Below are 23,094 nucleotides of genomic sequence, written 5' to 3' on the forward strand. Positions count from 1 at the left end.
AGGAAGTCAGAATGATCTTCCTAAAATGAATCTTTTTAAATCATGTTACTTCCTGGCTTGGATCTCTTTGGGGGACGCCTCTGCTTTCAGAACAAAGCCAGGACTTTTTAGCTGCCCCTCCACGGCCCTGAGGATCTAAATCTCTGCTGTCCATTATGTTAGCCGCCGACCTCATGTGGCCACGGAGTGCTCCACATGTGGCTAGTCTGATTTGAGATGTGCTATAAATGTAAGATACACCCCAGATTTCAAAGATGTAATTCCAAGAGAACGTAAAATATCTCATTAACAATTTTTAAATATTGGCTACATACTGAAATATTTGTATATATTGGGTGAAAGAAAATATGTTATTAAAATTAATTTCGCTCTTTTTTTTAGCTTCTTCAGTGTGCCTACTAGAAAATGTGAAATTGCGTATGTGGTTCATATCATACTTACATTGAACTGTGCTGATGAAACCTACATAACCCTCCAGCTTCACCTTTCTTCCCTCCCTGAATTTTAGTTAAAGTTATTAAAAATAACAGAAACGGACTTTGAAAGGAAATGAAAATTCAAAGTTTGGGGAATTGATTGCAAGGGGCTCCTGACTCCAAGGAATTGATTAAACCAGTCTGGCGGCCTCATCAGCAGAGGTTCACAGCCGTTATTGTAACTCAGCTCCATTTCTGGGTCTTACATTCCACATTTCAAATTCCTAGAAAGAGAGAATCTGATTAGATCAGTTTATTTATTTATTTTTTTAAAAGATCTGTTTATTCATTTGAGAGAGAGAGAAAGAGAGAGAGAACAAGCACAAGTCGGGGGGAGGGGCAGAGAGCGAGGGAGGGAGACTCTCAAACAGCTCCCGCACTGAGCGTGGAGCCTGATGTGAGGCTGATCTCAGAACCCCGAGATCATGACCCCAGCTGAAATCAAGAGTCAGAAGCTTAATAGACTGAGCCACTCAGGTGCCCCTGATTAGATCAGTTTAAATTAGATGTGTCTATTCCTGGGTCAATCCATTGAGGACTCATTGTGAGCTGCCTTCTACACATGTCCTTCCTCTACCCTCCAGCCATTATGTTCCTAAAGGGCAGCATGAGTTCTGTAACCTCTGGGAGTCACCAGACTTTTTCTGTTAAGGGCCAGATAGTCATTATTTTATTGTTACAAGCCATGGTATCTCTGTCATAACTATTTCACTCTGCCGTGTGTGGCAACAGCAGTCAGAGACAAATACATAAGTGAATTGGATACGACTATGTTACCATGAAACTTTATTTATAAAATTGGGCCATATTTTGCCAAACCCTACACTACACCTTCTGGACCCGCTACCTTTTCCACCTTCCTTCCAACAAGTTGTTAGTCATTCTTCAGTTCTTGGTTTAGATGCCAGTTGGAAATCTCCTTAATTCTGGCTGTTTAATGGTCTCTTCTCTATGCTTTCACAAACTCCTGTACCCCATCCAAGCACTTCTCATTGTCATTGTTCTGTTCCAAGTAATCTGTGATTACTAGGATTACTAGTCTGGACCTCATTTGTCCTTATGAACCCAGCACCCAACATACTTGGTTATCATTAGATAGGTGGAAGAAGCCATGAACCTGTGGCTGGTAGACAGTCAGAACAGACATCTGAGATCTTAGGGAACTAGTGAGAATTCTGGGCTTTTGTATTAACTGTGTGATACCCGCTTCCTCCCTTTGTTGTCCCTCTGAATCCCAGAGATCAGGCAGTGGATAAAGTAGAGGGGAGGCTCCAGGCTGGGCAGGGGATCAGGGCACGGCAATTTCCATGCCATCCAAGCCTTGCCTATCAGGGGCTTGGGGCCACGTTCTCCAGAAGAACCATGTAATAAGTGAAATTCCATGGCCCCAGGAAGGCACAGGTGGTGTGAGTGTTTTAAGATACGACAAGTGGCGGGGTGCCTGGGTGGCTCCATTGGTTACGTGTCTCCTTCGGCTCAGGTCATGATCCCAGAGTCCTGGGATCGAGCCCTTTGTTGGGCTCCCTGATCAGTGGGGAGCCTGCTTCTCCTTCTCCCACTCCCCCTGCTTGTGCTCTCTCTCTCTGTCAAATAAATAAAATCTTGAAAAAAGAAGATATGACAGGTGGAACATTCTAAGGACAGTAAGCCTTGGATAATGTGATTAGCCGCACCCCAACAGGGGTGAAACCACATGCTCTCATCTAGTCCCTGGAGCAGGACTTCCTGTTCCTTGGTGAGGTTCCCTGTGGAGGTCCCTCGGGTCAGGGAAAGGGGGTTTTCAGGGAGCTAAGGGGGCAGTGTGTGGCCAAGGGCAGACTTGGTCTCACAGTCACCCAGAGCCACAGTTACAGGGGCTGCAGAATGGACTTCCTTGAGCCAAGGGTTTGTGAGTAATGTCCAACAGAAACTGGACAAGGGTACAGGAGGCTATGAGGCCACACAACATGGTTGCGACCTGTGTGAGGCTTTATCTGCCTCAGCATGTTATTGCTTATTGCCTCAAGAGAGTAGAGGGGTTTCTTCTCTTGATTTAAGGGTTACATGTCACACCTTTGGGCAACACAGACGTGATAGGTCTTTCCCCCAGTGTTGTGCACAAAGAGACCGAGGATAAAACAGAAATGGAAACTTCCAGTCTTTCAGTCCTTGAGTGGCTTACCTGGACTCCTGATGGGGATGGCGGGCTGGGGTGGGTGACCCGAGACCGCCGGCAGCATGTCCTCCATAGCATGCAGCTGACGATCAGCAGAGTGGACGAGGACAACAGGGCCGGAATGAGGATAACCTCAGCCTGCAAGCCACCCACATCTGGCCAAAGAGACTGAAGCGTCAAGGCAGGGGTAGCAGACTGCACCCCAGGGGCGGGTTGTGCCCCTGCCCTCAGTAGCTGTGCCCACACAAGGTTGGGATCCCAGGTCTGGAGGAGGCATGGGACAGGGCAAGAACAGACTCGGAAGCAGAGATTGAATGACCTTGGGCAAGTAGCCAATAGTTCTTTCTTCCCAGTGGTTGGCACTTAGAAGTACATGGTACTTGGTGCATGTTTGTGGGCTCTAAGTCAGAGAAGTGATGTTAATAACACCAGGTGCTTTATATGCCTTGTCTTATCCTACCCAGCAAGCTGCCTGTGACATTCTTCTCTACCAGATGGAGAAGCTGAGATGCAGAGGCTGGCTTGTCTGAGGTTAAAAAGTTAGTAAGGGACAGAGAGAGGATTTGAACCCAGGTCTGCATGCTGCCAGGTCTTCATGCTATCCATGTGATTCCCAACCAGAATGAGCCAGGCAAGTGGTCCAGCCCAGAAAGAAAACACCTGGCACACGATAGTCCCTCAATAAATTCCAGCTCTCATTAGGTATTAATATTAGTTTGACTCATTGGGTCCTCACAGTAAGGGTAGATATTATTCCGATTTCTCAGACAGGAAAACAGAGGCTAGGGCAGTGAAGGGTCTTGCCTAAGATCACCCAGCGGGGTAGTGGCAAGCCTAAGAGTCAAACCCAGGCAGACTCCCCTTTTCTCATGTCAGCTAAGGTGCTTAGGTAGTAGAGGTCCAGGACTCCTGCCTCAGTCTATTCAGCTGAAGAATAGGAAAGTGTCCTTGGAAAAGCAGTAACAGGGGGATCTTTAAAGGGCCATCGTATGAAAAGGAGGCCAGTCTTGTCTGGGGGACCCAGAGGACAGATCTAGGACCAGTGGGGAAACAAGGGAACCCACATAAGGAAAGGCCTCCTCATCACTATGATGCAGTAGTGGGGTGGGCTGGGGCAGAGCTAGTGAGCTCCCTGCTACCAGACATGCTTACCCAGGAATCCCATTCTAAGGGTTCTGCTGGTGTGAGGAAGAATGTGGGAAATGCCAGCTTGCTGTACCTGTCCTCTCTGGGGCTCTTGAAGGAAGGGGATGAGGCTGAGCACTACGGCTCCTAAACAGCTCCTGTGCTCCCAGGAGGATTCTCCCTTCTTCCATCTTTTTCTCCAGCCCGTGCTGCAGCCTCGCCAGCCTTCTCTCTGCCTCCAGTTTTGCTCTACCCCATGCAAATATGACCTCACCCCTGCCCCGCTTAAAACCTTGTCATGGCTCCACAGTGCCCTCAGCCATCTCACAGCATGGCGTGACCCAGCCCTGCTTTCCTCTCCAGCTGCATTGCTCTGCTCTCTGTGTCACATTCAACCCTCAGGCACATAACCCCATTTCTGGCCCCCTAACCCTTGCACATGCTGTTCCCTCTTCCTGAAACACTCTTCCCAGTTCTGACGCATCCTGCAGGCCTCAGCTTCAGCAGCACTTCCTCCTGCAGCTTCCTCTCTAGCCTTGCCTCTGTATAAGAGCTGCGACTGCCTGGTCACCGTCAACTCTTGGATAGAGACCTGGGATGCATCTGTCATTGCTTATCTTGGTGGTAGCACATAGTAGGCACTTTCTACTGGTTTGTTGGGTGAGTAATTGAATGAGAGAGAGAGGAGAGCACAGAGGGTCTGTTTTGGAGGAGAATGGAGAAGGATTGGGGGCGTCCTCTGGCCCAGCCCTCCCCCACTCCACAGGCAATGTCACCTTTTTTCCCTTTAAAACTTGCCCAAAGTCAACACTTCCCTGGACCGAGCTCGGGGAGGGTGGACCCAGGCTGGGCTGAACAAACATGACCTTCCCCACCTGACCACCCCTCTCCCATTCAGTTCTGGGCATTTGACTCCAGCTCAAGGGCTGTGTCTGGTTCATCAGCTTCCCTCTTCAAAAATTAGCGAGTGCTGGGCAGGAGGTAAGGGTAAGCTGGGAGGCACAAAGCCCGGATTCACCCAGCTCCGCCATGAACTTGCTGTGGGACTTTGAGGAATTCACCTCCCTTCTCTGGCCTTAGTTTCCCCAACTCTAATAAGGAAAGGTGATCCCCACACACATCACAGGGTGTAATGGGAATGGCAAAATAATAAGGAGCATGGGTTTGGAAGTCACACAGCCCTGAGATCAAATCTGAACTCGACTGCTTAATTGGAAAATCATCTTAACTCTCTGGACTTAGTGTTCTTATCTATAAAATGGGGATAAAGTAGTACCTTCTCTCTGGCTTGTACTAAGGAGTAACTGAGATGAGAACTGATAATAATTATTATGTTAATGCTGCCTCAAACAAGGCCTGGTGCACAATTACGTTCAATGCATCATAAGGTGTGCAGGGACTTGGAGAGAAAAGAGAGCATTTGGAAACATGACTTCAAATTTAGTTATAGAATTCCAGAGTTGGGAAGGTGCCTGAGGAACCACATGGTATGTGGGTGAGGACACGGAGACCCCCTTGGAGGGGAGAAGGGTCTTGCCCAAGATCACACTCAAGTCCTTAGTATTTGTCTAGAAAATTCCTGGGGCAGAGCACGGGCCTGGGCAGGAAGCTGGTTATTTGTTCTGGGAACCGGAAAATGTTCAAGGGGCTCAGCTCCCTCCCCACCACCCCTGGCATGGGCTGTTCCTTCCCCAGTCCTGTAAGTCTGAGGGAAAGCTGGCTGAAGAGCTGGCTGAAGTACAAGGGTAAGTGGCACTTTTCTCCAACTCCCTCCCACCACTTGAGTCCAGAGGCCCTCTTCTGCCTCAAAATCAGGACCATACAAGCCCTCCACGCCCCATGATCAGAGGAGCCCAGTGTTCAAGAAAGCGGCAGAGGAAAGGGGCAAGGTTCTACTTACCACACCGGTGAGCAGCTGTGGAGAAGTTGTAGGTGGGCTCTGTGCCCATCAGTGGGGTGTCGGGGCCTCAGTTCAGGAGGGGTGGAGGTGGCAGGTGCTCAAAGCCTTCCAAGGGCCTTCCCTTTCTGAAAGCGAGGGGCAGACCCAGGTTACATCCTGGAGCAACTGTGGCAGCAGGCTTCCTACTCAGAATGGGGGTCAGGAAAAGCAGGCTTCCAGGGGCTCTGAGATCAAACATCCCTTATGCTGTTAAACTAATGTGGTAGAAGACTATTTGACAACATGGAAAAATGAACATAATCTGTTGTGAGTGGGAAAAAATAGGCTATGGAGTAATAAGAGATTGTGTTCTGACTTTTGTAAATAAACACACTCACGTGGGAAAAAAGACTGTACATGTTATCGCCAAAGCACCGTCAGTGGTTATCTCTGAACAGTGGCTGATGGATGATTTTTACTTTGTGTGTCTTGACTGTATTTTCTCAATTTTCTATAATAAGCACGTTATAAGAAAAAAAATTTACTCAGGAAAGCAACACATGTTAAGCAAGCAAGCCTTTCACCGACAATTCCATTTGTAGGAATTTACTCCGCAGAACACATAGAAACATGAAGAATGATCATATTTTCATTAAAAAATTCTATTTTTGTTTATGCATAAGCAAAAATGCCTGGAAGGACCTGACCCAAACTGTTAACAGCTGTTGACTTCTGGGAGCCAGAGGAGGGAGATTTCTGCATTTATTTGAATTTTTAAACAATGAGCAGAAGTTATTTTCTAATTTTTTAAAAAGGCAAATGATCAAACAGCATTCCTAGTGTTCGCTGGCTCTCTCTGGTTCTCCCTGTGCAGAATCTGGCTGAGGGTGGTGGGGTGGTCAGTGGGCTCCCCTTGGGGGCTCAGTTTCCATCCGAGCATCTTTAGGGAGGAGCTTTCTCTGGTCTCTAAGATTGCCCCTCAACTTAGAGCCAGGTGGCCTCAGGATTCCAGCTTGACACCAGCCAGTTGCAGCCAGCAAACATTTCTTAAGGCCCTCTCTGAACCCAGTGGGCAGAACTGGGAAACATGATCCCTGCCCCAAGATGTTCGTGGTAGTGGGAGACCAGTGGGAGACCATTTGCAGGGGCCCAGAGCACTGAGATCTCCTGGGTCTGAAAGACTGGGACAGTTGCACCTTCAGTGGGATATGAAGGATGGACAAACAGGATATCAACAGGAAGAAAAAGGAGGGCAAGGGCATTCTAGGCAGGGGGACAAGTATTAACAAAAGCAGAGGTGCTAAGGACCAAAATATGCTTAACATGTTGCATTTAGAATCCTAATATTCTGAGTGCTCTCCTTCTACCATTACATGCAGTCTTTTCCTCCTCTACAGGTAGCCCCTGGAAACAGGAAAGCCATGTCGTGTCACCAGCAGCCTGTGTCGGGGTGTTGGTGAGGGGGAGTGAGGGTGAGGGCTGGGCCAGAGCGATAATTGCATTGGCCAGGTACATGGGAGCCACTGCCATGTTTAGCTGGATCTGTGCCCACACGGTAACAGCTTATGACCCGAATGGTCATAAGAAGATCCCTCCTTCTTCCTATCCCCCCTATAAACTTCACCTACCTGCTTGGTGTGGTGCCTGAAATCCCACCACTAGTCACTCTTTCGGGAATGGCTTCTATGATGAATGTGCATAGGTTGAGAGGGGGACTGCATCTCAGGTCATAAACCAGTTACCCTGAGGAACACAGGAGGGTGTGTTTTGATGGAGGAAGGAAAGGGACAGAGGAGGACATTTCAGGAGTGTGACAGAGGAAGAGGGAGGGTGAAGGGGGTGGGCAATGTTAGGCAAACTCCACAAGGCTACCCCCAGCTAGAACCTTAGAACCAGGAGTTGCCCCATTGCTCAGGGCCACCCATCCCTCTTGTGGAACCAATGAGGAATGGACACCCTGAAGGTAGAGATGAAGGGAGCTGGAGGGTCACTGGAGGGTCACTGGAGGGTCAGGGATGGAGTCAGGACCCAATCCAGATTTAGCAAGGTTCTTCCAGGTCTCGGCCTTCAGTCCCACACCTGTGATATACACACATGTCATATGTCAAGCCAGCCCTGCTTTTTCTGGGATCTCCTGGGGTCCTTATCTGCATCTCCATTCTCCCAGTGGCAAGAGCAGACTGCTGGGTCCCGGGACTTCATTCCTGGTTCATAGATCTGGCAGTTTGGTTAGGGAGGGGCTTCTGCCTGAGGTTTGTAGTAGGCAATGGAAGCAGGTCCAGGGGCTCAGACTACAGGGACTGAGGGGCAAAAGCCCCTTCTCTTGGAAAAAAGATTCCAAAACCTCCAAAACACTGAAGTCCCAGGGCTGATTCTAGTGCCATGGAATCAGGGTACCCACTTGGGCCATTGCCCCTGATGCCCTCACTTACCTGGAACTCCCTGTGGCTCCAGCAGCTGCCTGGCTGGCTTTGTCTCTGCTATGGCTGATGCTGGCTCTGGACTCTGTTGCCAGTAAGGGAGGTCCCAGGTGTGGGCAGGCACCAACTGGTTTCACCCTGAAGGAGGGACATTAGGGTTGAGGCCAACTGTCCCTTCTTGGGGAAGAAGACAGAGAAAGGCACTTGGCTCTTGGTGTCTGGGTCTGTGGGGGCCCTAGCTGCTCCCCTTTTTTTCCTCCTCAGGCTCCAGGTTCCCAAGAGGTGGGAGAAGGCACCAGAATCCACTGGGGGAGATTAAAGGTTGCATGAAAAGAGCCAATGACTGGGAAGCAGGAGACCTGGGTTGGGCCCGGCTATGGCCCACAGGCTGGTGTATTCTCATTTGGGCCACAGTGACCTTCTCCGTAAAATGACATGACTGAAGTCAGTGGTCTCTCAGCAGCCGTCCTGTGACGCTGACTGGCATGCTCAGCTGGGCTGTCTCCCTCCCAGAGAGGACTTTTCAACCTTGTGACCCCTTTGTTCTCTCCTCCTCTCTAAGGGCACGGCAGCCAACTCTGAGGGTACCCCTTCACCCCCACTGACCATCTTAGACATGGGATCCTTCTCCTTGAGTGCCTCCCTCCTCAGCCCTGCTCCTGCCCCCTTCCAGCCGGCCTCTCTGCTCCTTTTCCTTGCCTGGGCAGGGCAATCTTAGCTGGCCATTCTCCCTCCTCTGTGTACTGACTGGGAATCAGGACACCTGGGTTCAGGTCTTGGCTCTGCCATGTGCTGTGTGCCCTTGAACTAGGAATCAAGCTTCTCTGAGCCTCGGGATCTCCCAGGCCCCACCAGCATTCAGACTTTATCACACCCAGGCCTACAATTTCTGGGCATTTCTCACTGGGACCTGGGCATTGTGCCCCTGGCTTCAGCCTCTTGAAAGGCCCCCCTTGTCATGACATCAGAGTAGGAAGCCCCTGGGCCTCTGGTCCAAATTGTCAATCCTTCCCATACTTCATCTAATTCCTAAGCTGAGTGGCAGGCATTTTTAAATAGTCAGGAATAAAACAGAACTATCAATTTTTTGAAAGAAAATAGAAGATTGTTCTATTTGGTACACAGGGTAAACACACACACACACACACACACACACACACATGCACGCACACACTGTTATTTCATCCAGATAAAAGGAAAAAAAAAAAGGAAAATGAACACATTTCAAAATAAAAGTCCCCCTCCTCCAAATTTTTTGGAGGCTGTGCCTCCTGACTGCATCTCTCTTTCTTTCTGTCTCTGTTTCTGTTTTGCTTCCCATCACCCTGCCTTTGGGGGGTGGTTCAGGTTTCCCGGAGAGACAGTAGAATCATAGGTGTCCCAGAGTAAGGAGAAATAACCACGCCCTGGTGGGCAATTAAGATTCAGCACCTTGGCCAGCACCCACCGCTCCCCCCATCCCCACTCCACTTCAAGCCCCCTTCGTTTAAGCCTGTGGCATGACCCTTTGTAACTGACCTCCTGGTGGGGTGTTTGGGGACAGTGAACAGAGTCAGGACCCAGGCAGGATGAGAGGAAGCCAGGAATACTGCCCAGGTGTGAGCAGTCAGCCTCCTGGGAAGACCTCTCTAGCTGAGCTCTGTGCTGCCAAGAGACCTTATCTCTGTTGTTTTCTATTCCTGCTGCTACCCCAGAGAGAAAGACCCAGAGCTAATGGCCTTGTTAGGTTCTGAGCAGGACAAACCCTGCATTAGACTTACAGAATCCTGGACAATCAGAACCAGAACCTTGGCAATCAATTAATTGGATCCCTGGCCCCTTCCCAAAAGAGATGGGGACGCTGAGGTCCAGGGAGAGAGAGGTACTTGTTTAGGGACACATAGTACCTTCTTGAGTCTACCCCTGACCCTGAGAGACACGAGTCTTGGCTTGAAGTTGAGACTTGACTCACAATTGCACAAATGCACAATGGTGTGGAGCCAGGGTTAAGGTCCCACTTTGAATCCCAGGGGGATCCAGTCTGGTGTCTGCTGCCTGTCCCTGAAGTGCTCCTCAAACTTGAGAAGCATTCCCAGGGAGGTCCAGTGAAGAGTTTGGCTTTAGCTTTGGATGGGCCTGGGTCTGATTTCCAATTCTGTTGATTACTGGCTGTGGGTCCCCTGGGAGGTGATGTTTCTCCACTCAAACACTGAGAAAATGATACCAACCTCACGGGCTTGTCTTGATGTTAGATAAGTACCAGCACTTTGCTGACTGCAAACTGGGATCCAAATAGGGACACAGTTCTCTCCTGCTCTGGGTAATACCTTTGCTGATCCCTTCTTCCTCCCCAAGACTGGGATGCCTTTGCCTCCCCTCTTTGCTTGCCTGTGTTAAATGGGGGATTCCTGGTATCAGCCCGACAACTCCAGATTATTTCATTCAGGAATTTTTTGGACACTTCATACCTTTGGAGATGTTCTGATTTCCTGGAGTCCTGAGTTGGGTGTGCAAATTTGGCCCCTAAAGTTACTCCCAGACACTGGGAAATGGAAAGTGAAGGCTGGAATGTGGCCAGCACTTCTTTGACCTTGTGCCGAGGCTGAGCGGGGGAAGGGTAGGAAGGATTGTGGAGGGGGTGTTTTTCCCCCCAGAAAACAGATCCACTGAGCAAAGATGGAGGGGCATGGCTTTGGGGGAGCCACAGAGATTTGAGAGCCTTGGGTGGGGTAGGGGGATTGGGGATAGTTAGTCTCAAAATCACCTCCCCTCAAACTGGGTCCTCTCCATCAACCAATCAGAGACCTTTCCTTCTACTCCTGCTAATTTCCCCATCTTTGTTCATGCCCCTCTTTCTAGAACTCCAAACAGTACAATGAGTGTGGTGGCTCCCTCTCTGCTCTCCTTAGCTCCAGCCATAAGTGAAGATCAGGGAGCAGCCAGTGTGATCTCCCTCATTTGAAGGTAAGGAGACTGGGGAGAGGCGCTTCAGGTACAGAAAGAGTCAACACAGAACTAAGACGAGGCTCAGGACTCCTGTTTCCCAGGTCGCTGCACTGTGCAGCTGTGGGGCCCCAGGGCCTTGCCACTTACAGTGTGCACAGCTCATCTGTCCATATTCAGGGCCCTGCCTGACTCCTAGCTTGACTCCTTCCCCATCAGGCAGAGGTAGGATGGACCTCCTTCTATACAGCAGACCTGGGGACATTACTGGCCGAGGCAGTCCCACACTCCACACAAGGCCTAAGGAGAAAGATAGACCCCTTAGGGTCAGATTCCTTAGGGCACTGACTCTGGGAGGCAGCTGGAGTGAGAGGCAGGACTTCCCTAAGTGCACTGCACTTTGCAGCTTACCAATAAATCATGAGATGGGTGTTATTATCCCCATTTTCCATGTGGAAAAACCAAGGCCCAGAGAGGTTAAGGCATTTCTCTAAAGTCATACAGAGCCTGGGTTCAAGCCCAGGTTTGTGGAATTCAGGAGACCATGACACTGTTTCATGAGCTCCCTTTTGCTCCCAAGGCTACCACTAACGCCTCCTCCAGGCAGACTGCCAGTCTTCCCTGACTAGTAAGTTGTGATGTGAGTGCTGGCTTTAAAACTTAGTTCTAATCCAAGCTTTGCCGCTTAGCAGCATGGGACATGAAACTGTGCGCATGTCTCATCTTCTCTCTGAGCCTCATTTTCTATCTCTGTGAAGTGGGCGTAATGTTACGTAGCCAGTAGGGTTGCTTTGTGGATTAGCCATGTTAATATACGTACACCGCCTGGGACTGAAAAGATGGGCCTTTTTCAAAATGAATGGAACTGACCACTGACATTCTGTAACTTTAATTTAATACAAATTCATCATAACTCACAAAATGGGCAACATTTAAAATAAAAATACTGCTGGGGGTGGCCCAGATTCTGGTAAATGTAGGGGTGGGGTGAGACTGAGGATTCCTCCTGCCCAAGAGAGACACCAATGGGCAGCAGTTGTGAGGGGAACCCCCCAAGTTCAGCTAGTCTGGCTCCTTTGAGATGAGTGTGGTCAGGGACCCCACGAGCTCCGAATCTAGGCTCCGGACGAGAACGCAAAGCTGAGGCTTGAGACATTTCGGCCACTCCTGCAGATCCACGTCCTGGGGCTGTCACCCCTGGGCAGGGCCAGAGCCAGGGAGCAGGACAGCTGGAGGCTCTGCGGCTTCAAAGCCAAGACCTGGAGGTGAACCCCTGTGGATGGGCTTGTTCAGCACCTGCTCTCACCTCCTTCCGGGCCTTTTTCGTGTGGCTGGGGCTGGAAAGAAGAATCCATTTCCCAGACACCCTTGCAGCCAAAGTTCTGGGCCGGGTTTGTGTTTCCCCAGCAGTGCCCCTCATCCAGATTGGGATTTGGGAATTAAATTGAGTGGAGAGAGGCAGGCCTCAGGACATCCATTCACTGGCACGGCCAGCAGTGGAGGGAGCACAGCTCTGCGGTCCGTGGCTTCCTGATACAGTGGCTTACTGCAGGCGGGAGCAGCGTTTCTGATCAGGACAGGCATGATGAATCTGGCGGCTGGGAGTTATTCCTGGAAATTCAGTAGAGTCTGTTCCTCCAGTCCTTCCAATGATTCTGCAAAGCCAGCAGGGATGTGATAATAAATCCCGTTTAATTAGACTAGCTAAAGCAGCTCTTGTTAGCTGCAACCGGATCTGAATGGAGACAGACGCCAAGCCTGATGCGAGGTCCCAGCCAACAGCCTGTCCCAGTGCTCAGGCCCTGATGGAGATGCCACTCCCCACAGCCTCCCTGCACCCTAGCCTCGTCACAGAGACCTGGTTGGACCCTTACCCAGGCTTCTGGGGACCTCCATCACCCAGCGATGCTTGTCCTGCAGCTGTCTGTAGGCTACTGGTCTCTGCCACGGACTCAGGGAGGGCCATCACCCTGCTTTTTGACCCGTGGGCTGGAAGGTGGTGGCACAGTGGCTAACATGCGGCCTCACTGACTGGTGCCTCCCACAGGCCACAGCATCATCTCCACCTGCAGCTCAGTGGGAACAACAGGAACCCTAAAGCTCTTGGTCTGGAGGTAGGAGAGGTGGTTCTCGGACAACCCTAGAACCCGCTACTGCCTGTGTCCACTGTGGGCCAGGGTCAAGGGTAACATGGCCCATGGCTTAGTGACAGCAAGTCTTAGACGTGGGAGCACAAGAGGGGGTTCCTGTGTATCTTTTGGGCTGCCTACTGCTGGCAACACTCTGCCACATCCTGAGATCAGGGCGTGTGGGCAGGAGGGAGACTAGGGAGGTGGTCCCCCTGCCCGGGAGAGGATGGGGATGAGGGCTGGGCAGGGGCTGCCCGGAGGAGAAGCCATGTCCCATCCTTGGACCACAGCTGCCTCCCCATCAAGGTCAGAACTACAGGACATCAATGCTGATGGCGTCTAGGAATCATGGAGCACAACCTCCATTTCACAGACAGGGAAATGGAGGCAGAAGGGTGAACTAGCGGTCTGAGACCTCACGGTGGCCACGCCGCACCGGAGTCCAGGCCTCTTGTCCCCTGGGCGGCGCTCTTGCGGGTGCCGCGGCGCGGGCGGTGTCTGGGGGCTCCCTCTGCTGCCCTAGATGCGTACGGTATTGATTCTCAGGGGCTGCACGTTCTTGCCGTTGGCGTGGCTCTGCCCGGGGCTGAAGTAGGAGCAGAGCTTGCCCGGGAACTTCTCGCGGAAGGTGTAGAGCCAGGACATGTCGTCGGCGTTGTAGAAGATGAGCAGGCCTTGATCGTAGTCCAGGAACACGCCCACCTTGTCAAGCTTGTCGCGGACGTTGAGCCGGGTCCAGGGCTCGGTGCAGGCGCTGTACTGGTTGCCGTCGTGCATGACGATGCAATAGAAGCCGCGGCTGGGCTGGATCTGGATGCTGCCCTTGCGGCTGGCCGCCTCGTGAGCCAGCCCGATCACCCACTGGGTCTTCTCCGCCACCACCACCTCCCAGTAGTGGACGCCGCTGCTGAAAGCCTCGGAGCCCAGCACCGACACCTCCACGTCGAAGCGCTTCGGCGAGTCCTGCAGCGGCTGCGGGTGCAGGTTGCCATAGGCCACGATTGTGCAGTCGTCCGACAGGATCAGGCGCTGGTGTGCAGTGCCTGGGTCCAGGGTCAGGGCAGCAGGCACTGCTCGGGACGGAGGAGGGAGAGGAGGTGAGTGGAGAGAAGGCTGTGGACCCGCTCTGCCGTCCTCCCTGAGGGCCGGGCTCTGGTGGTCCCCAGGAGGTTGTGTGATGCTGGACGCTAGCCTGCCCTCTCTGGCCCTCAGCTCCCTCCTCTGTAAAACGGAAAGGTGATGGCCAAGGTCCTTCCAGATTTAAACCAGCTGCAGAGGGGCAGGAGCTGTGACTGCCTAGGGCAAGGAACACAGTGGGTACCCCACAAAAGTTTGTCTGGTAAACCATAATGAAATTCAGAATTAGGGAACTGCAGAGCTGGGAGAGCTTAGAGATTATCCAGGTGCTGGTAAGCACCCTGGTGGGGATCAGGACATGTGTGGGGGATTTGGGGTTTCTCAATAGGTGGGATCCATGCATCCAAACACCCTGAATGAAATGCACAGGCAGCCCCGCGACACCCTTGCCACCCACAAATTCTTAAGTGTTCAACCAGACATTCATGTGGATTAAAAACTTGTTTACAATAACCTAAAATTACAACTTAACTGCATTTTATGTATAAACAGGATGTAATTTCTTGTACGGTTTTAATATACTGAGCATTTTAGAACACTGCCACCATGGAAACTGAGGGGAGACTGACTTTGCATTGTTTAGAACTTCATTGAAAATTGCTCACTTTTGGGGAAAATACAGCTGTTAAGAAAAATGCCACTGACTCATACAATCTACCTGCTTCAGACCACATTTGAGGCAGAATGGTGTTTTTACCTATGGTGGGAGCACCTGACTGCTTCATTACGTTTTCCAGTGTGGCTGTAGTGCGCACCTAGAGCCCGACGTGTACAATATTTTCTTTTAAATCATTTCTGTGTATTTTCCCTTTATATTATCATCAGAGTATGGATATATAAAATTTCAAGTATATATATAATGAAAAGGTTATATTATCTTTGAGACATTACAAATTATTTGTTAGGAAATGTAGGTGACAGATCTGAAAAAGCTGTAAACCATTAATTCTGAGCCAACTCTTCCATTCGACAGATGGGGAAAATGAGACCCAGAGAGGAGAGGGGACTCATCTGAGGTCACCCAGCACCCAGCGGCAGAGTGAGGGCTAACCAAGGCCATGTGCATCCGGCCCCAGCCCTCTCCTCCAGCCTCCCTGTCACATGCCGCCCCACCCCACTCAGCCCCAAAGCCTCCACTCAGACTGAACAGCTGACTCCACTGACTCCTCTCTGCTTGTGGTAGTCACCCCTGCACGCGGCTCCGCTCCGGGACCCATCCTCTGGGAAGCCGTCTTAGTTGCCCAGCAGGTGTGCTCACTCTTTCTTCTGAGAGTCCTTAACTCCGTGTCGTCTCCTGATTCTATAAGGGGTACAGTCTCCTGTGCCCACATCTTACACCCATTTGCACCAGGAGGGCAAGGGCCGTGTTCCATCCAGCTGGGCTCTCCTTTGTGTGCCCGGTGCCCAGCACAGAGCCAGGCATGGCAAAGGTCTCCAGAAAGGCTCACCAGATTAAACTGCCCCGTCTGTGTTGCTCTTGGGCACGCAGCACAGGCTGGGTCATCCTGTTCTGGGCTGGCCACACTGGCTTAGCAGGTCTGGCTCTCAGAGTCTCTGTTTACTCTTTCCTCCTTGAGGGAGCTGATGCTCAGCCAGGAGATGGGGGAACCTGGAAGTGGCCCTCCTGAGCCTGGATGACCGTTTGCAGGCCAGAGCAAGACAGAGGCGAAGAAGGGTGAGGAGGAGGAATCCTGCCACCAGTTCCTAGGCGCAAAGGATTTCTTCACGCTGCTCTCTGGCACTTCCCTTATCTGGGGGAGCAGGAGCGTGATTCCACTTGGCTGCAGCATTACCCCCTACTTCTGTCACCCCCCTTGGCTGCATGCATGCACAGGAACAAAGCACCTCAGTGGTGGCAGCTGTCCCCAAAGGGAGCAAAAGCCAGTGTCTGAACTGTGCTCCCGTTCACACATCCACTAACAAAGCTCACGGTTGACTTATCTCAGGTTCTTTCCCAGCTCTGTTAGGAGTCAACTGAGTTTTGCGTTTTACATGCTCCCTTCCTGTTCTTAGAACTCAGGGGGCTGAATGGAAACAATTAGCCCTGTGACTAGAGGGGTCAATGGAAACACAGCTCTCTATCCAGGGACGTTGGGGGGGGGGGAGCTATGAGAAGGAAGACACTGAATCAGAGTAGAGCGTTCTACCCTGTTGTTGGGGGTTCACCGCTCAGCCTGACGGAACCGGAAGCTCCCGCTGCGTGGAATGTGGGAATCCCCACAGTGGCTTCGGGAGGTGAGAGCTGCAGGGAGGTGTAGGAAGTGTGTGTGGAGGGAAGGCTGGGAAGCAAAAAGAATCTAATTAGAGACAGATGGGCCACTCCTACTGGCTGTGGAATGTGGGTCACACTCAGGCGTCTGAAGCAGAGGGGCAGAGCAGGCACAAAGCCAAGGTGTGGGCAGCCGCCATCCTGAGTGCCACGTGGGAACCTGTGGTGCTCAGGATGACTGAGGAGGTCAGCAAGAGGCAGAAACTGCAGCGCGGGGTAGAAGGACAGGGGTGGAGGGTGGGGACAGGGCTTGGAGGCATTTACTAGCACACGGGGTGGAGGGCTCAGCCCCAGTCTCTTAAGCCTCATGGAGGGCCACGTGGCCACTTCCAGTGCCACCGAGGAGTGGGGAGGGCACTCGAGGAGGCAGCCAAGTGGGCTCTCAGGGGCTCTGAGACTGGGCCCACAGAGATGAGGTTGCGGTACAGAGGAAATCCTGACTCCATTGAGATCCAGCTCCTGGGCGTGGACCCTCCCTGCTTTGAAGCCCAGGGGACTGAGTAAGGTCAGGGCCCGCCACTCATTGGGTGGGCCCGGGGGCGGAGTTTGCTGTTCATTGGGCAGTGCCGGCAGTGGAGGCGGGACCAGGGGTGGGGCCCGGTAATTGGGTGCTGGGCCCAACCTCCCAGAGGCAGGGCTAGGGGCGGGGCCTGATGTTATTAGGCACAGGGTGTGTCCTGCTTCTTAAGAGGTTTTGACACCCCCAAAGGGTGGGCTGGGCTCCACCTCCAGGGTCTCCCATCTCATCATAAACAGAGGTTCTGTCTTCCCAGGCCTCCATCCCACCCTCCGTGAGGCTTGGGCTGACAGGAGTAACAGCCTTCAGACCAGAGGGAGACCCAAAGGGGGCATGGCAACACCTTTTCCCCCTCTCAGATGTCAGTCCCTGGGTGGGGACTGGCAATCCTTCCACCCATCCTTTATTCTTGGGAGAGCTGCCAGACCCCAGCGAAACAAACCGGTCCCCTGGGGCTCACTATGTTACAGGTCAGAGCTCTTTTCTAGGTCCGGAGACACCGCTTTATAGAAACAGTGTGTTGAAGCAGCCCGTCTGGTCTCCAGGTATTTTCTCTGTCCATTTAAGCCTGAGACCTCGAGGTCAGAGACATTGAGGGAGGGACATGGACTGTGGAGGCCCCAGGAAATGTCTTCTGGCCATTGTCAACCATACCCCACGTGGCCCAGGCAGCAGAGAAACCCCCTAGTCCAGCACCATCGTTTGGCAGCGGGAGACTGATGCCTCTCTGTTCCCAAGGACAGTGGCTCGACCCTTCAGAAGGCTGACAGGACAGGAGATACTGCCAGCTCTTTCCTCAGGCCCTTACAAAATCTGCTGCCTCAGGCTTCCCACCTACTTAGGCCCTCCGGGGCATCACGCTGGCCTTCGAGAAGCAAGTTCACACTCACTAGCTCCGGGAAAGCTGCAGCAGCCCTAGGAGTGCAAATCACTGTACCATTTGTCAGAAGAGGAAACTGAGTCTCCAAGGACACTTCTCCGAGTTAAGTGGTCTGCTCGAGCTGCCACTTGGGGTGGAAGCAGTTGGAACTTGAGCTAAGGTCTTTTTACACCATGTTCTTTCCTTTATGTGGCCCCAGAAAGCCTGCTCAGCAAGACTGAAGAACCATCTCATGAGTCGTGACCATCATCATAATAAACAGGTTTCACGTACTTAGTAAGTTCCAGGATTATTATCACAAATAGATCATTTATTTCATTCTTATACCTACCCTGGGAGAGCAATCACATCTTCCCCAGCCCTGTTTTACAGAGGAGAAAACTGGCTCAGAGACGGCAGTGATTGGCCTGGGGTGCACTGCTAGGCGGTGAACACCCTGGAAGCCGCAATGATTGGATTCAGGCGAGTGGGGGTGGGGGGGTGGAGGGGTGGAGGGGTGGGGGGTGGGAGGGAGTGAGCAGCCCAGGGGAGGGAGGTGGTAGAAGCACAGAAGGCAGTGTCTGGTGTCCTCTGAGCAGGGGCCACCTGGTCTGGCTGGGGAGGAAGTCTGAGCTGGGGCGTTGGAACAATCAGGCAGGGCAGTTGGAGGAGGGTTTCCAATGTCAGCTGAAGGGTGGGACAGGAGGTGGGTGGTGGTAGAGACTGGAAGTTCCAAAGCAAGGGGAGTGACAAGTGCTAAATGGAGTTCTCAGGTGACCCCAATAGGAAGCCCGAGCTGGAAGGGGGGCAGGCAGGAAGCTGCTAGAATCCAGGGGCTAGGTCCCTGGGGGCGCCTGCCCCTCCCATCTGGACATAAAGGGCCTTGGTGCTGGCAGAGGAGCCAAAGTGACTTCACAGGCCCTACAGACAAAGGAAGGGGCCTGGCTAAGCAGGTCACTGTTCTCTGAACTCCCCAGGGACCTCTGTCCTTGGCTGGATGTTCAGGGCACACACTACTGTTCCCTCAGCCCCTCTTCCGCAGACAGTTTTCTCTGGGCCAGATTTGCCTCACAGGGGTCATCGGGCAATGTCTGGAGACTTTTGGGTTGTCAAAACTGTGGAGGGGGGCATCTAGAGACCAGGAATGCTGCTGGACATCCCACCACGCGCAGGACAGCTCCCTACAAAGGAATTATCCAGCCTCAAAGGGCACTAGTGCTGACATTGAAAAAACCCTGCCTTGGGGCAACCAGCAAGTTCCCACATCCCTGTGCTCACTTGTGAGGGAGTTGAGAAGGGCCTAGCATCCCGATTTTACAGAGGAGGAAACTGAGGCTCAGAAGAGAAAGTGACTTGCTCAAGTTCCATTCAAAAATATTTACTGAGTACCTACTTTATGGCACTATTCTAGTGGCAGAATTAGCCTAGTTCTCATTCATTTCTTTATTTACTTATCAACAAACATTTACTGTGTAGGCTTCTAGGGATTTGGGTGATGAATTAGACCCAGCCCTAACCTCTCAGAGCTCACAGTCCAGTGAGACAGACAGCTACACAGACACTGACAAAACAGTGAGACCAGGAAAGCCCAGGGCTACCTAAAGAAATCCAGGAGGGCTTCTCAGAGCAGGTGTTTATAAACTAGGACATGAAGGGGAGTAGGAATTCGTCATCAAAGACTGAGGTTTGTGTAGAGGGTTCTAGGCAAAGGGAGCAGCGTGTGTGAAAGGGGAGGAAGGAGAATATGGCTCATTTAAGACCTGAAGCTGGCTCAGCATGGCTGAGTATGGTGGGGGCAGGGAGGATGCGAGAACGGCAGGGCCCAGGTCTTATAGGGCCTTGACTGTCAGGCTGAGGGGCCTGGAGTGCCTCTCTGCGCTGTGACAGAGATGCCGCAGGTGATAGCCGAGACAAAGAGAGCATCCTGAGACCAAGCCCCAAGGGGCTTCCCTGGGTCAGCAGCTGGGGACGTGCTTCTTGCCTCCTTGAGTTATTCTGTTTCACCCACACCCTGCTGGGTCCCAGGGTAGAGGTCCCTCCAAGTCTAGGAGCACACAGAGGCTAGGAATACCCCAAGAGGACAGCCCAGAGTCCCACCCAGTCTGCTGGGAAACAGACCCAAACTACTGGCCCTTTCGGCAACGAGGGCACAGATCCAGATTTAAGAGTGCTAGGCGCTGTCCCTTCGCTTCTGGGAAGATGTGGCCTTCAGTGACCTACGGGGGAGCCCTGTCTCTGTCCAGCATTCACGCCCTCAGTGATGTCTTCAGCCCTCTCCGTCCCTCCCTGGAAGGCCCTATCATGAACATCCTGGGATCATTCACGCTCCTGCCCTCCCCACTGCCTTTGCCTCTGCAGTTCCCCACACTAGGAACAGTCTGGAGGCCCCACCAGGCCCCACCCTTCCCCGAGTGGCAAAAGCCTCAGCCTTCAAACATCATCTGTTGAGGGCTTCTCCTGGCCCCTCCCCTGCCCCATCCAGAGCCTCCTCTTTCCCCCTCGGGGTTTCCACAGCACTGTGTGAGTCCCTCATCATAGCTGTCAGGGTCTGACAGGTTTGCCCATCTGTTTCTCCTGACTCCTAAAAATGCCTTCAGGGACTTTCAAAGTCTACATAGGTCGAAAGAATGAATCCAAGCTCTGCCTGTTGTGTGACTAAGGAAATCAGTGAGCCTCTCTGAGCCTCAGTCTCCCACCCCGTCTTCCTGGGTTGGTGTGAGGCCAGAGGATGCCCGGTTGGCTTAGTAGGTAAGGGCACAGGCTCTGGGCTCTGGAGGTCTGAGTGCAAATCCTGGCTGTAGCACTTCCAGGATGTGATCATGGACAAGTTCCTAACGGTTTTGTGCCTCTTTCCTCAACCGAAAAAATGAGGATAATAATAGTGCCTACCTCTTAGGGAGAACTCCCCTTTATATCCATGTCTCACCTTTAAAGGACATGGTGCCTTTGTAGGTTGGTATGATTTCAGGTGCCGGGGTCTACTCCCTCCACTAGAAACCTGTTCAGACCTCCTCTCTCTGCGAACCTCCCATCACCTCCTCTCACCCATCCTCATCTCAGCCGACAACCTTGCTTCCCACCTCACTGGGAAAGGAGAGGCCAACAGAGGAGAATCCTCTCAAGCTCCCACCACTGCTCATTTATTCTCCCTCCTCTGGGCTACCGAAGATGAGCTGTCTGGGCTCCCAGCAGAGGCAGCAGCAGACCCTCCCTCCTGGCTGTCTCCCCAGCCACTCTCTCTGCCCTTCGCCCTCAGCTCGGCCCTCCTTCCACTGGGTCTTTCCCGTCGCCCACAAATAGGCTCTTACTTCTTCCACCTTCATCAGCCTCTGCCACCTTCTCTCTCCATCCCCTAAATCAAACGCCTGTCTTAGAAATAGAAAGCACTGTCTCCACGCACTCTCTCCACTCGCTCTCCTCCCGTTCGCTCTTGGATGGCCTCCTACCCGGCTTACGCCCCTATGGCTCCGCTAAGCTCTCATCACCGAAGACCTCCATGTTGCTGGAGAGCAGTCGGTTCGGGGTTCTCCCACCTGGCTTAGCGGCCTTTGCTGCCATCAGCCACTCTCCCTACTGGCCTTCCAGGACACACCCGGGTTCCCACCCCCCGCGCCCCCGGCCCACTTCTCTGGCTGCTCCTTCCTGGTCCCCTTGGCTGGGTCTCCCTCCTGTCCCTACTACCTGGGAGTGCCCCAGGTCTTCCAAGTTAAGAGCCCCCATCTCTCTTCTCTCACTTCCTAGGTGATGTCATCCAGGCTCATTAAATACTGTCCACATGATGACATCGCCAGCCCTGACCCTTGTCCTCTACGATGCTAGTCATTCCATCTGCCTTCTCAGCACCAGCACTTAGACAGCTCACCCGTATGGCAGACCTCACGCGCTTACAGCTCTGTCCTTCCAGGCACCTCGGCCCGCATCATTGTAGTTTCCTTGTCTTCTTTCTCTCACACCTGAGATCTGACTCATTAGCAGATCCTGTTGGCTCTCCCTTCAAAGTATATCCTAAATCTGATCATTTTTCTACCTCTACTGCCATCACCCAGCTCCACGCCACCATCACTGGCCCGGAGTATCGTGGAAACCTCCTAACCAGGTCCCAGCCCCACCCTTCACCCCCTTCAGTCCGTTCTTAACCTGGGAATGAGACGGAGCCTCGAGGAACTTAAGCGCATGTCACTGCATGTCCCCAAGCCCTCCAATGGCTCCCATCGCACTCAGCATGAAATCTGAAGTTCTCACCTTGGCCTGGGGGTCTGGCCAGTCTGCTACTTCCCTGACCTCCTCACCTCTACTCTCTTCCACTCCAGCCACACCAGCCTCCTCACTGTTCCTTGAATATGCCAGGCTTGCTCCTGCCTCAGGGCCTTTGCACTTGCTATCCCCACTGCCAGGAACACTCTTCCCTCAGAAACCTGCATGGATCACTCTCCTTCTTCTTTCAGGCCTTTACTTCTATGCTTCCTTCCCGGTGAGGTCTTCTAACTGGGCCTTCTACCTAAAATCACTATCCAACCTAACATCCCCTAGCTCCCTTGTCTTTTTTCCTTATATAATGAACTATGGATTTTACTTATTTACTTTCATTTTCTCTCCCCCTATGATGTAAGACCCACGAGGGCAGGGACTTTTGCCTCTTTTGCTCACTGCTATGTCTCCAATACCTAGCATAGTATGTGGTGTGATATGTGCTGTATGTGGAGGACGGATGAATGAACTGGGCAAGGCCTCAGTCTCTTCATCTGGAGCATGGACATACTAATGGCCTCATAATGGCTGTATGAGGATTCACTGAGCTAAGTGATTGTGTGGGTGCCCGGCACAAGCCCTGGAACACAGCAGGTGCTCGCAAGAAACTCTCCTCATCCCTCTGCCCTGCCCCCATGCTCTGTTTAGAGCAGGCAGCTGGGCTGGGGGGTACCCTCCTAGCTCCTGCCCGTGCTAACCCTTGCCTCTTCCTGGGCGCTCTTGGGGACTGGCAGGAAGGGCCTTACCTGGGTGGATGTCCTGGAACAGGGACTTCCAGATGGTGTACTGCAGGGGGCCTGTGTACTTAGAGGTCGGGAAGTCTTCATAAGTCAGGTTGGTCTCATGGATTTTCCCTTTAAGCCTGGAAAGAAGGAAGGAGAGCAGGCTGCACTGGGGGCTGGATTTTGGTCTCAACACTGGGGGCCCTACAGCCACCTTCAGGGCAGCTGACAAAGGT

At 52.4% G+C, this 23,094-nt stretch overlaps 1 protein-coding gene and 1 long non-coding RNA gene across 3 annotated transcripts in view; both read right to left on the bottom strand.

Moving 5' to 3' along the window:
* Nucleotides 1–485: 485 nt before the first annotated feature.
* Nucleotides 486–5,968, bottom strand: LOC121099794. Its single transcript, XR_005831545.1, has 3 exons — nucleotides 5,657–5,968; nucleotides 2,638–2,786; nucleotides 486–700 (listed from the first exon to the last, which is right to left on the bottom strand). It is a non-coding gene; the product is annotated as an uncharacterized LOC121099794 (long non-coding RNA).
* Nucleotides 5,969–11,855: 5,887 nt separating this feature from the next.
* Nucleotides 11,856–23,094, bottom strand: part of TRIM62 (tripartite motif containing 62) — a 29,455-nt gene continuing 18,216 nt past the window's right edge. Inside the window, exons 4-6 of one of the 2 annotated variants that reach the window (XR_005831544.1) lie at nucleotides 22,883–22,998; nucleotides 12,852–14,176; nucleotides 11,856–12,632 (exon numbers count right to left, since the gene is read on the bottom strand). Coding sequence is in view for 1 of the 2 variants with exons in the window: in XM_040619221.1 (XP_040475155.1) it covers nucleotides 13,626–14,176; nucleotides 22,883–22,998 (667 nt within the window). In the remaining variant the exon portion in view is untranslated. Of the gene's footprint in view, nucleotides 14,177–22,882; nucleotides 22,999–23,094 lie in introns of both variants that reach the window. The other variant, XM_040619221.1, reaches the window with a different exon arrangement.

The sequence above is a fragment of the Ursus maritimus genome, unplaced genomic scaffold (genome assembly GCF_017311325.1).
Source record: "Ursus maritimus isolate PB19 unplaced genomic scaffold, ASM1731132v1 scaffold_32, whole genome shotgun sequence".
Taxonomy (NCBI): Eukaryota; Metazoa; Chordata; class Mammalia; order Carnivora; family Ursidae; genus Ursus; species Ursus maritimus.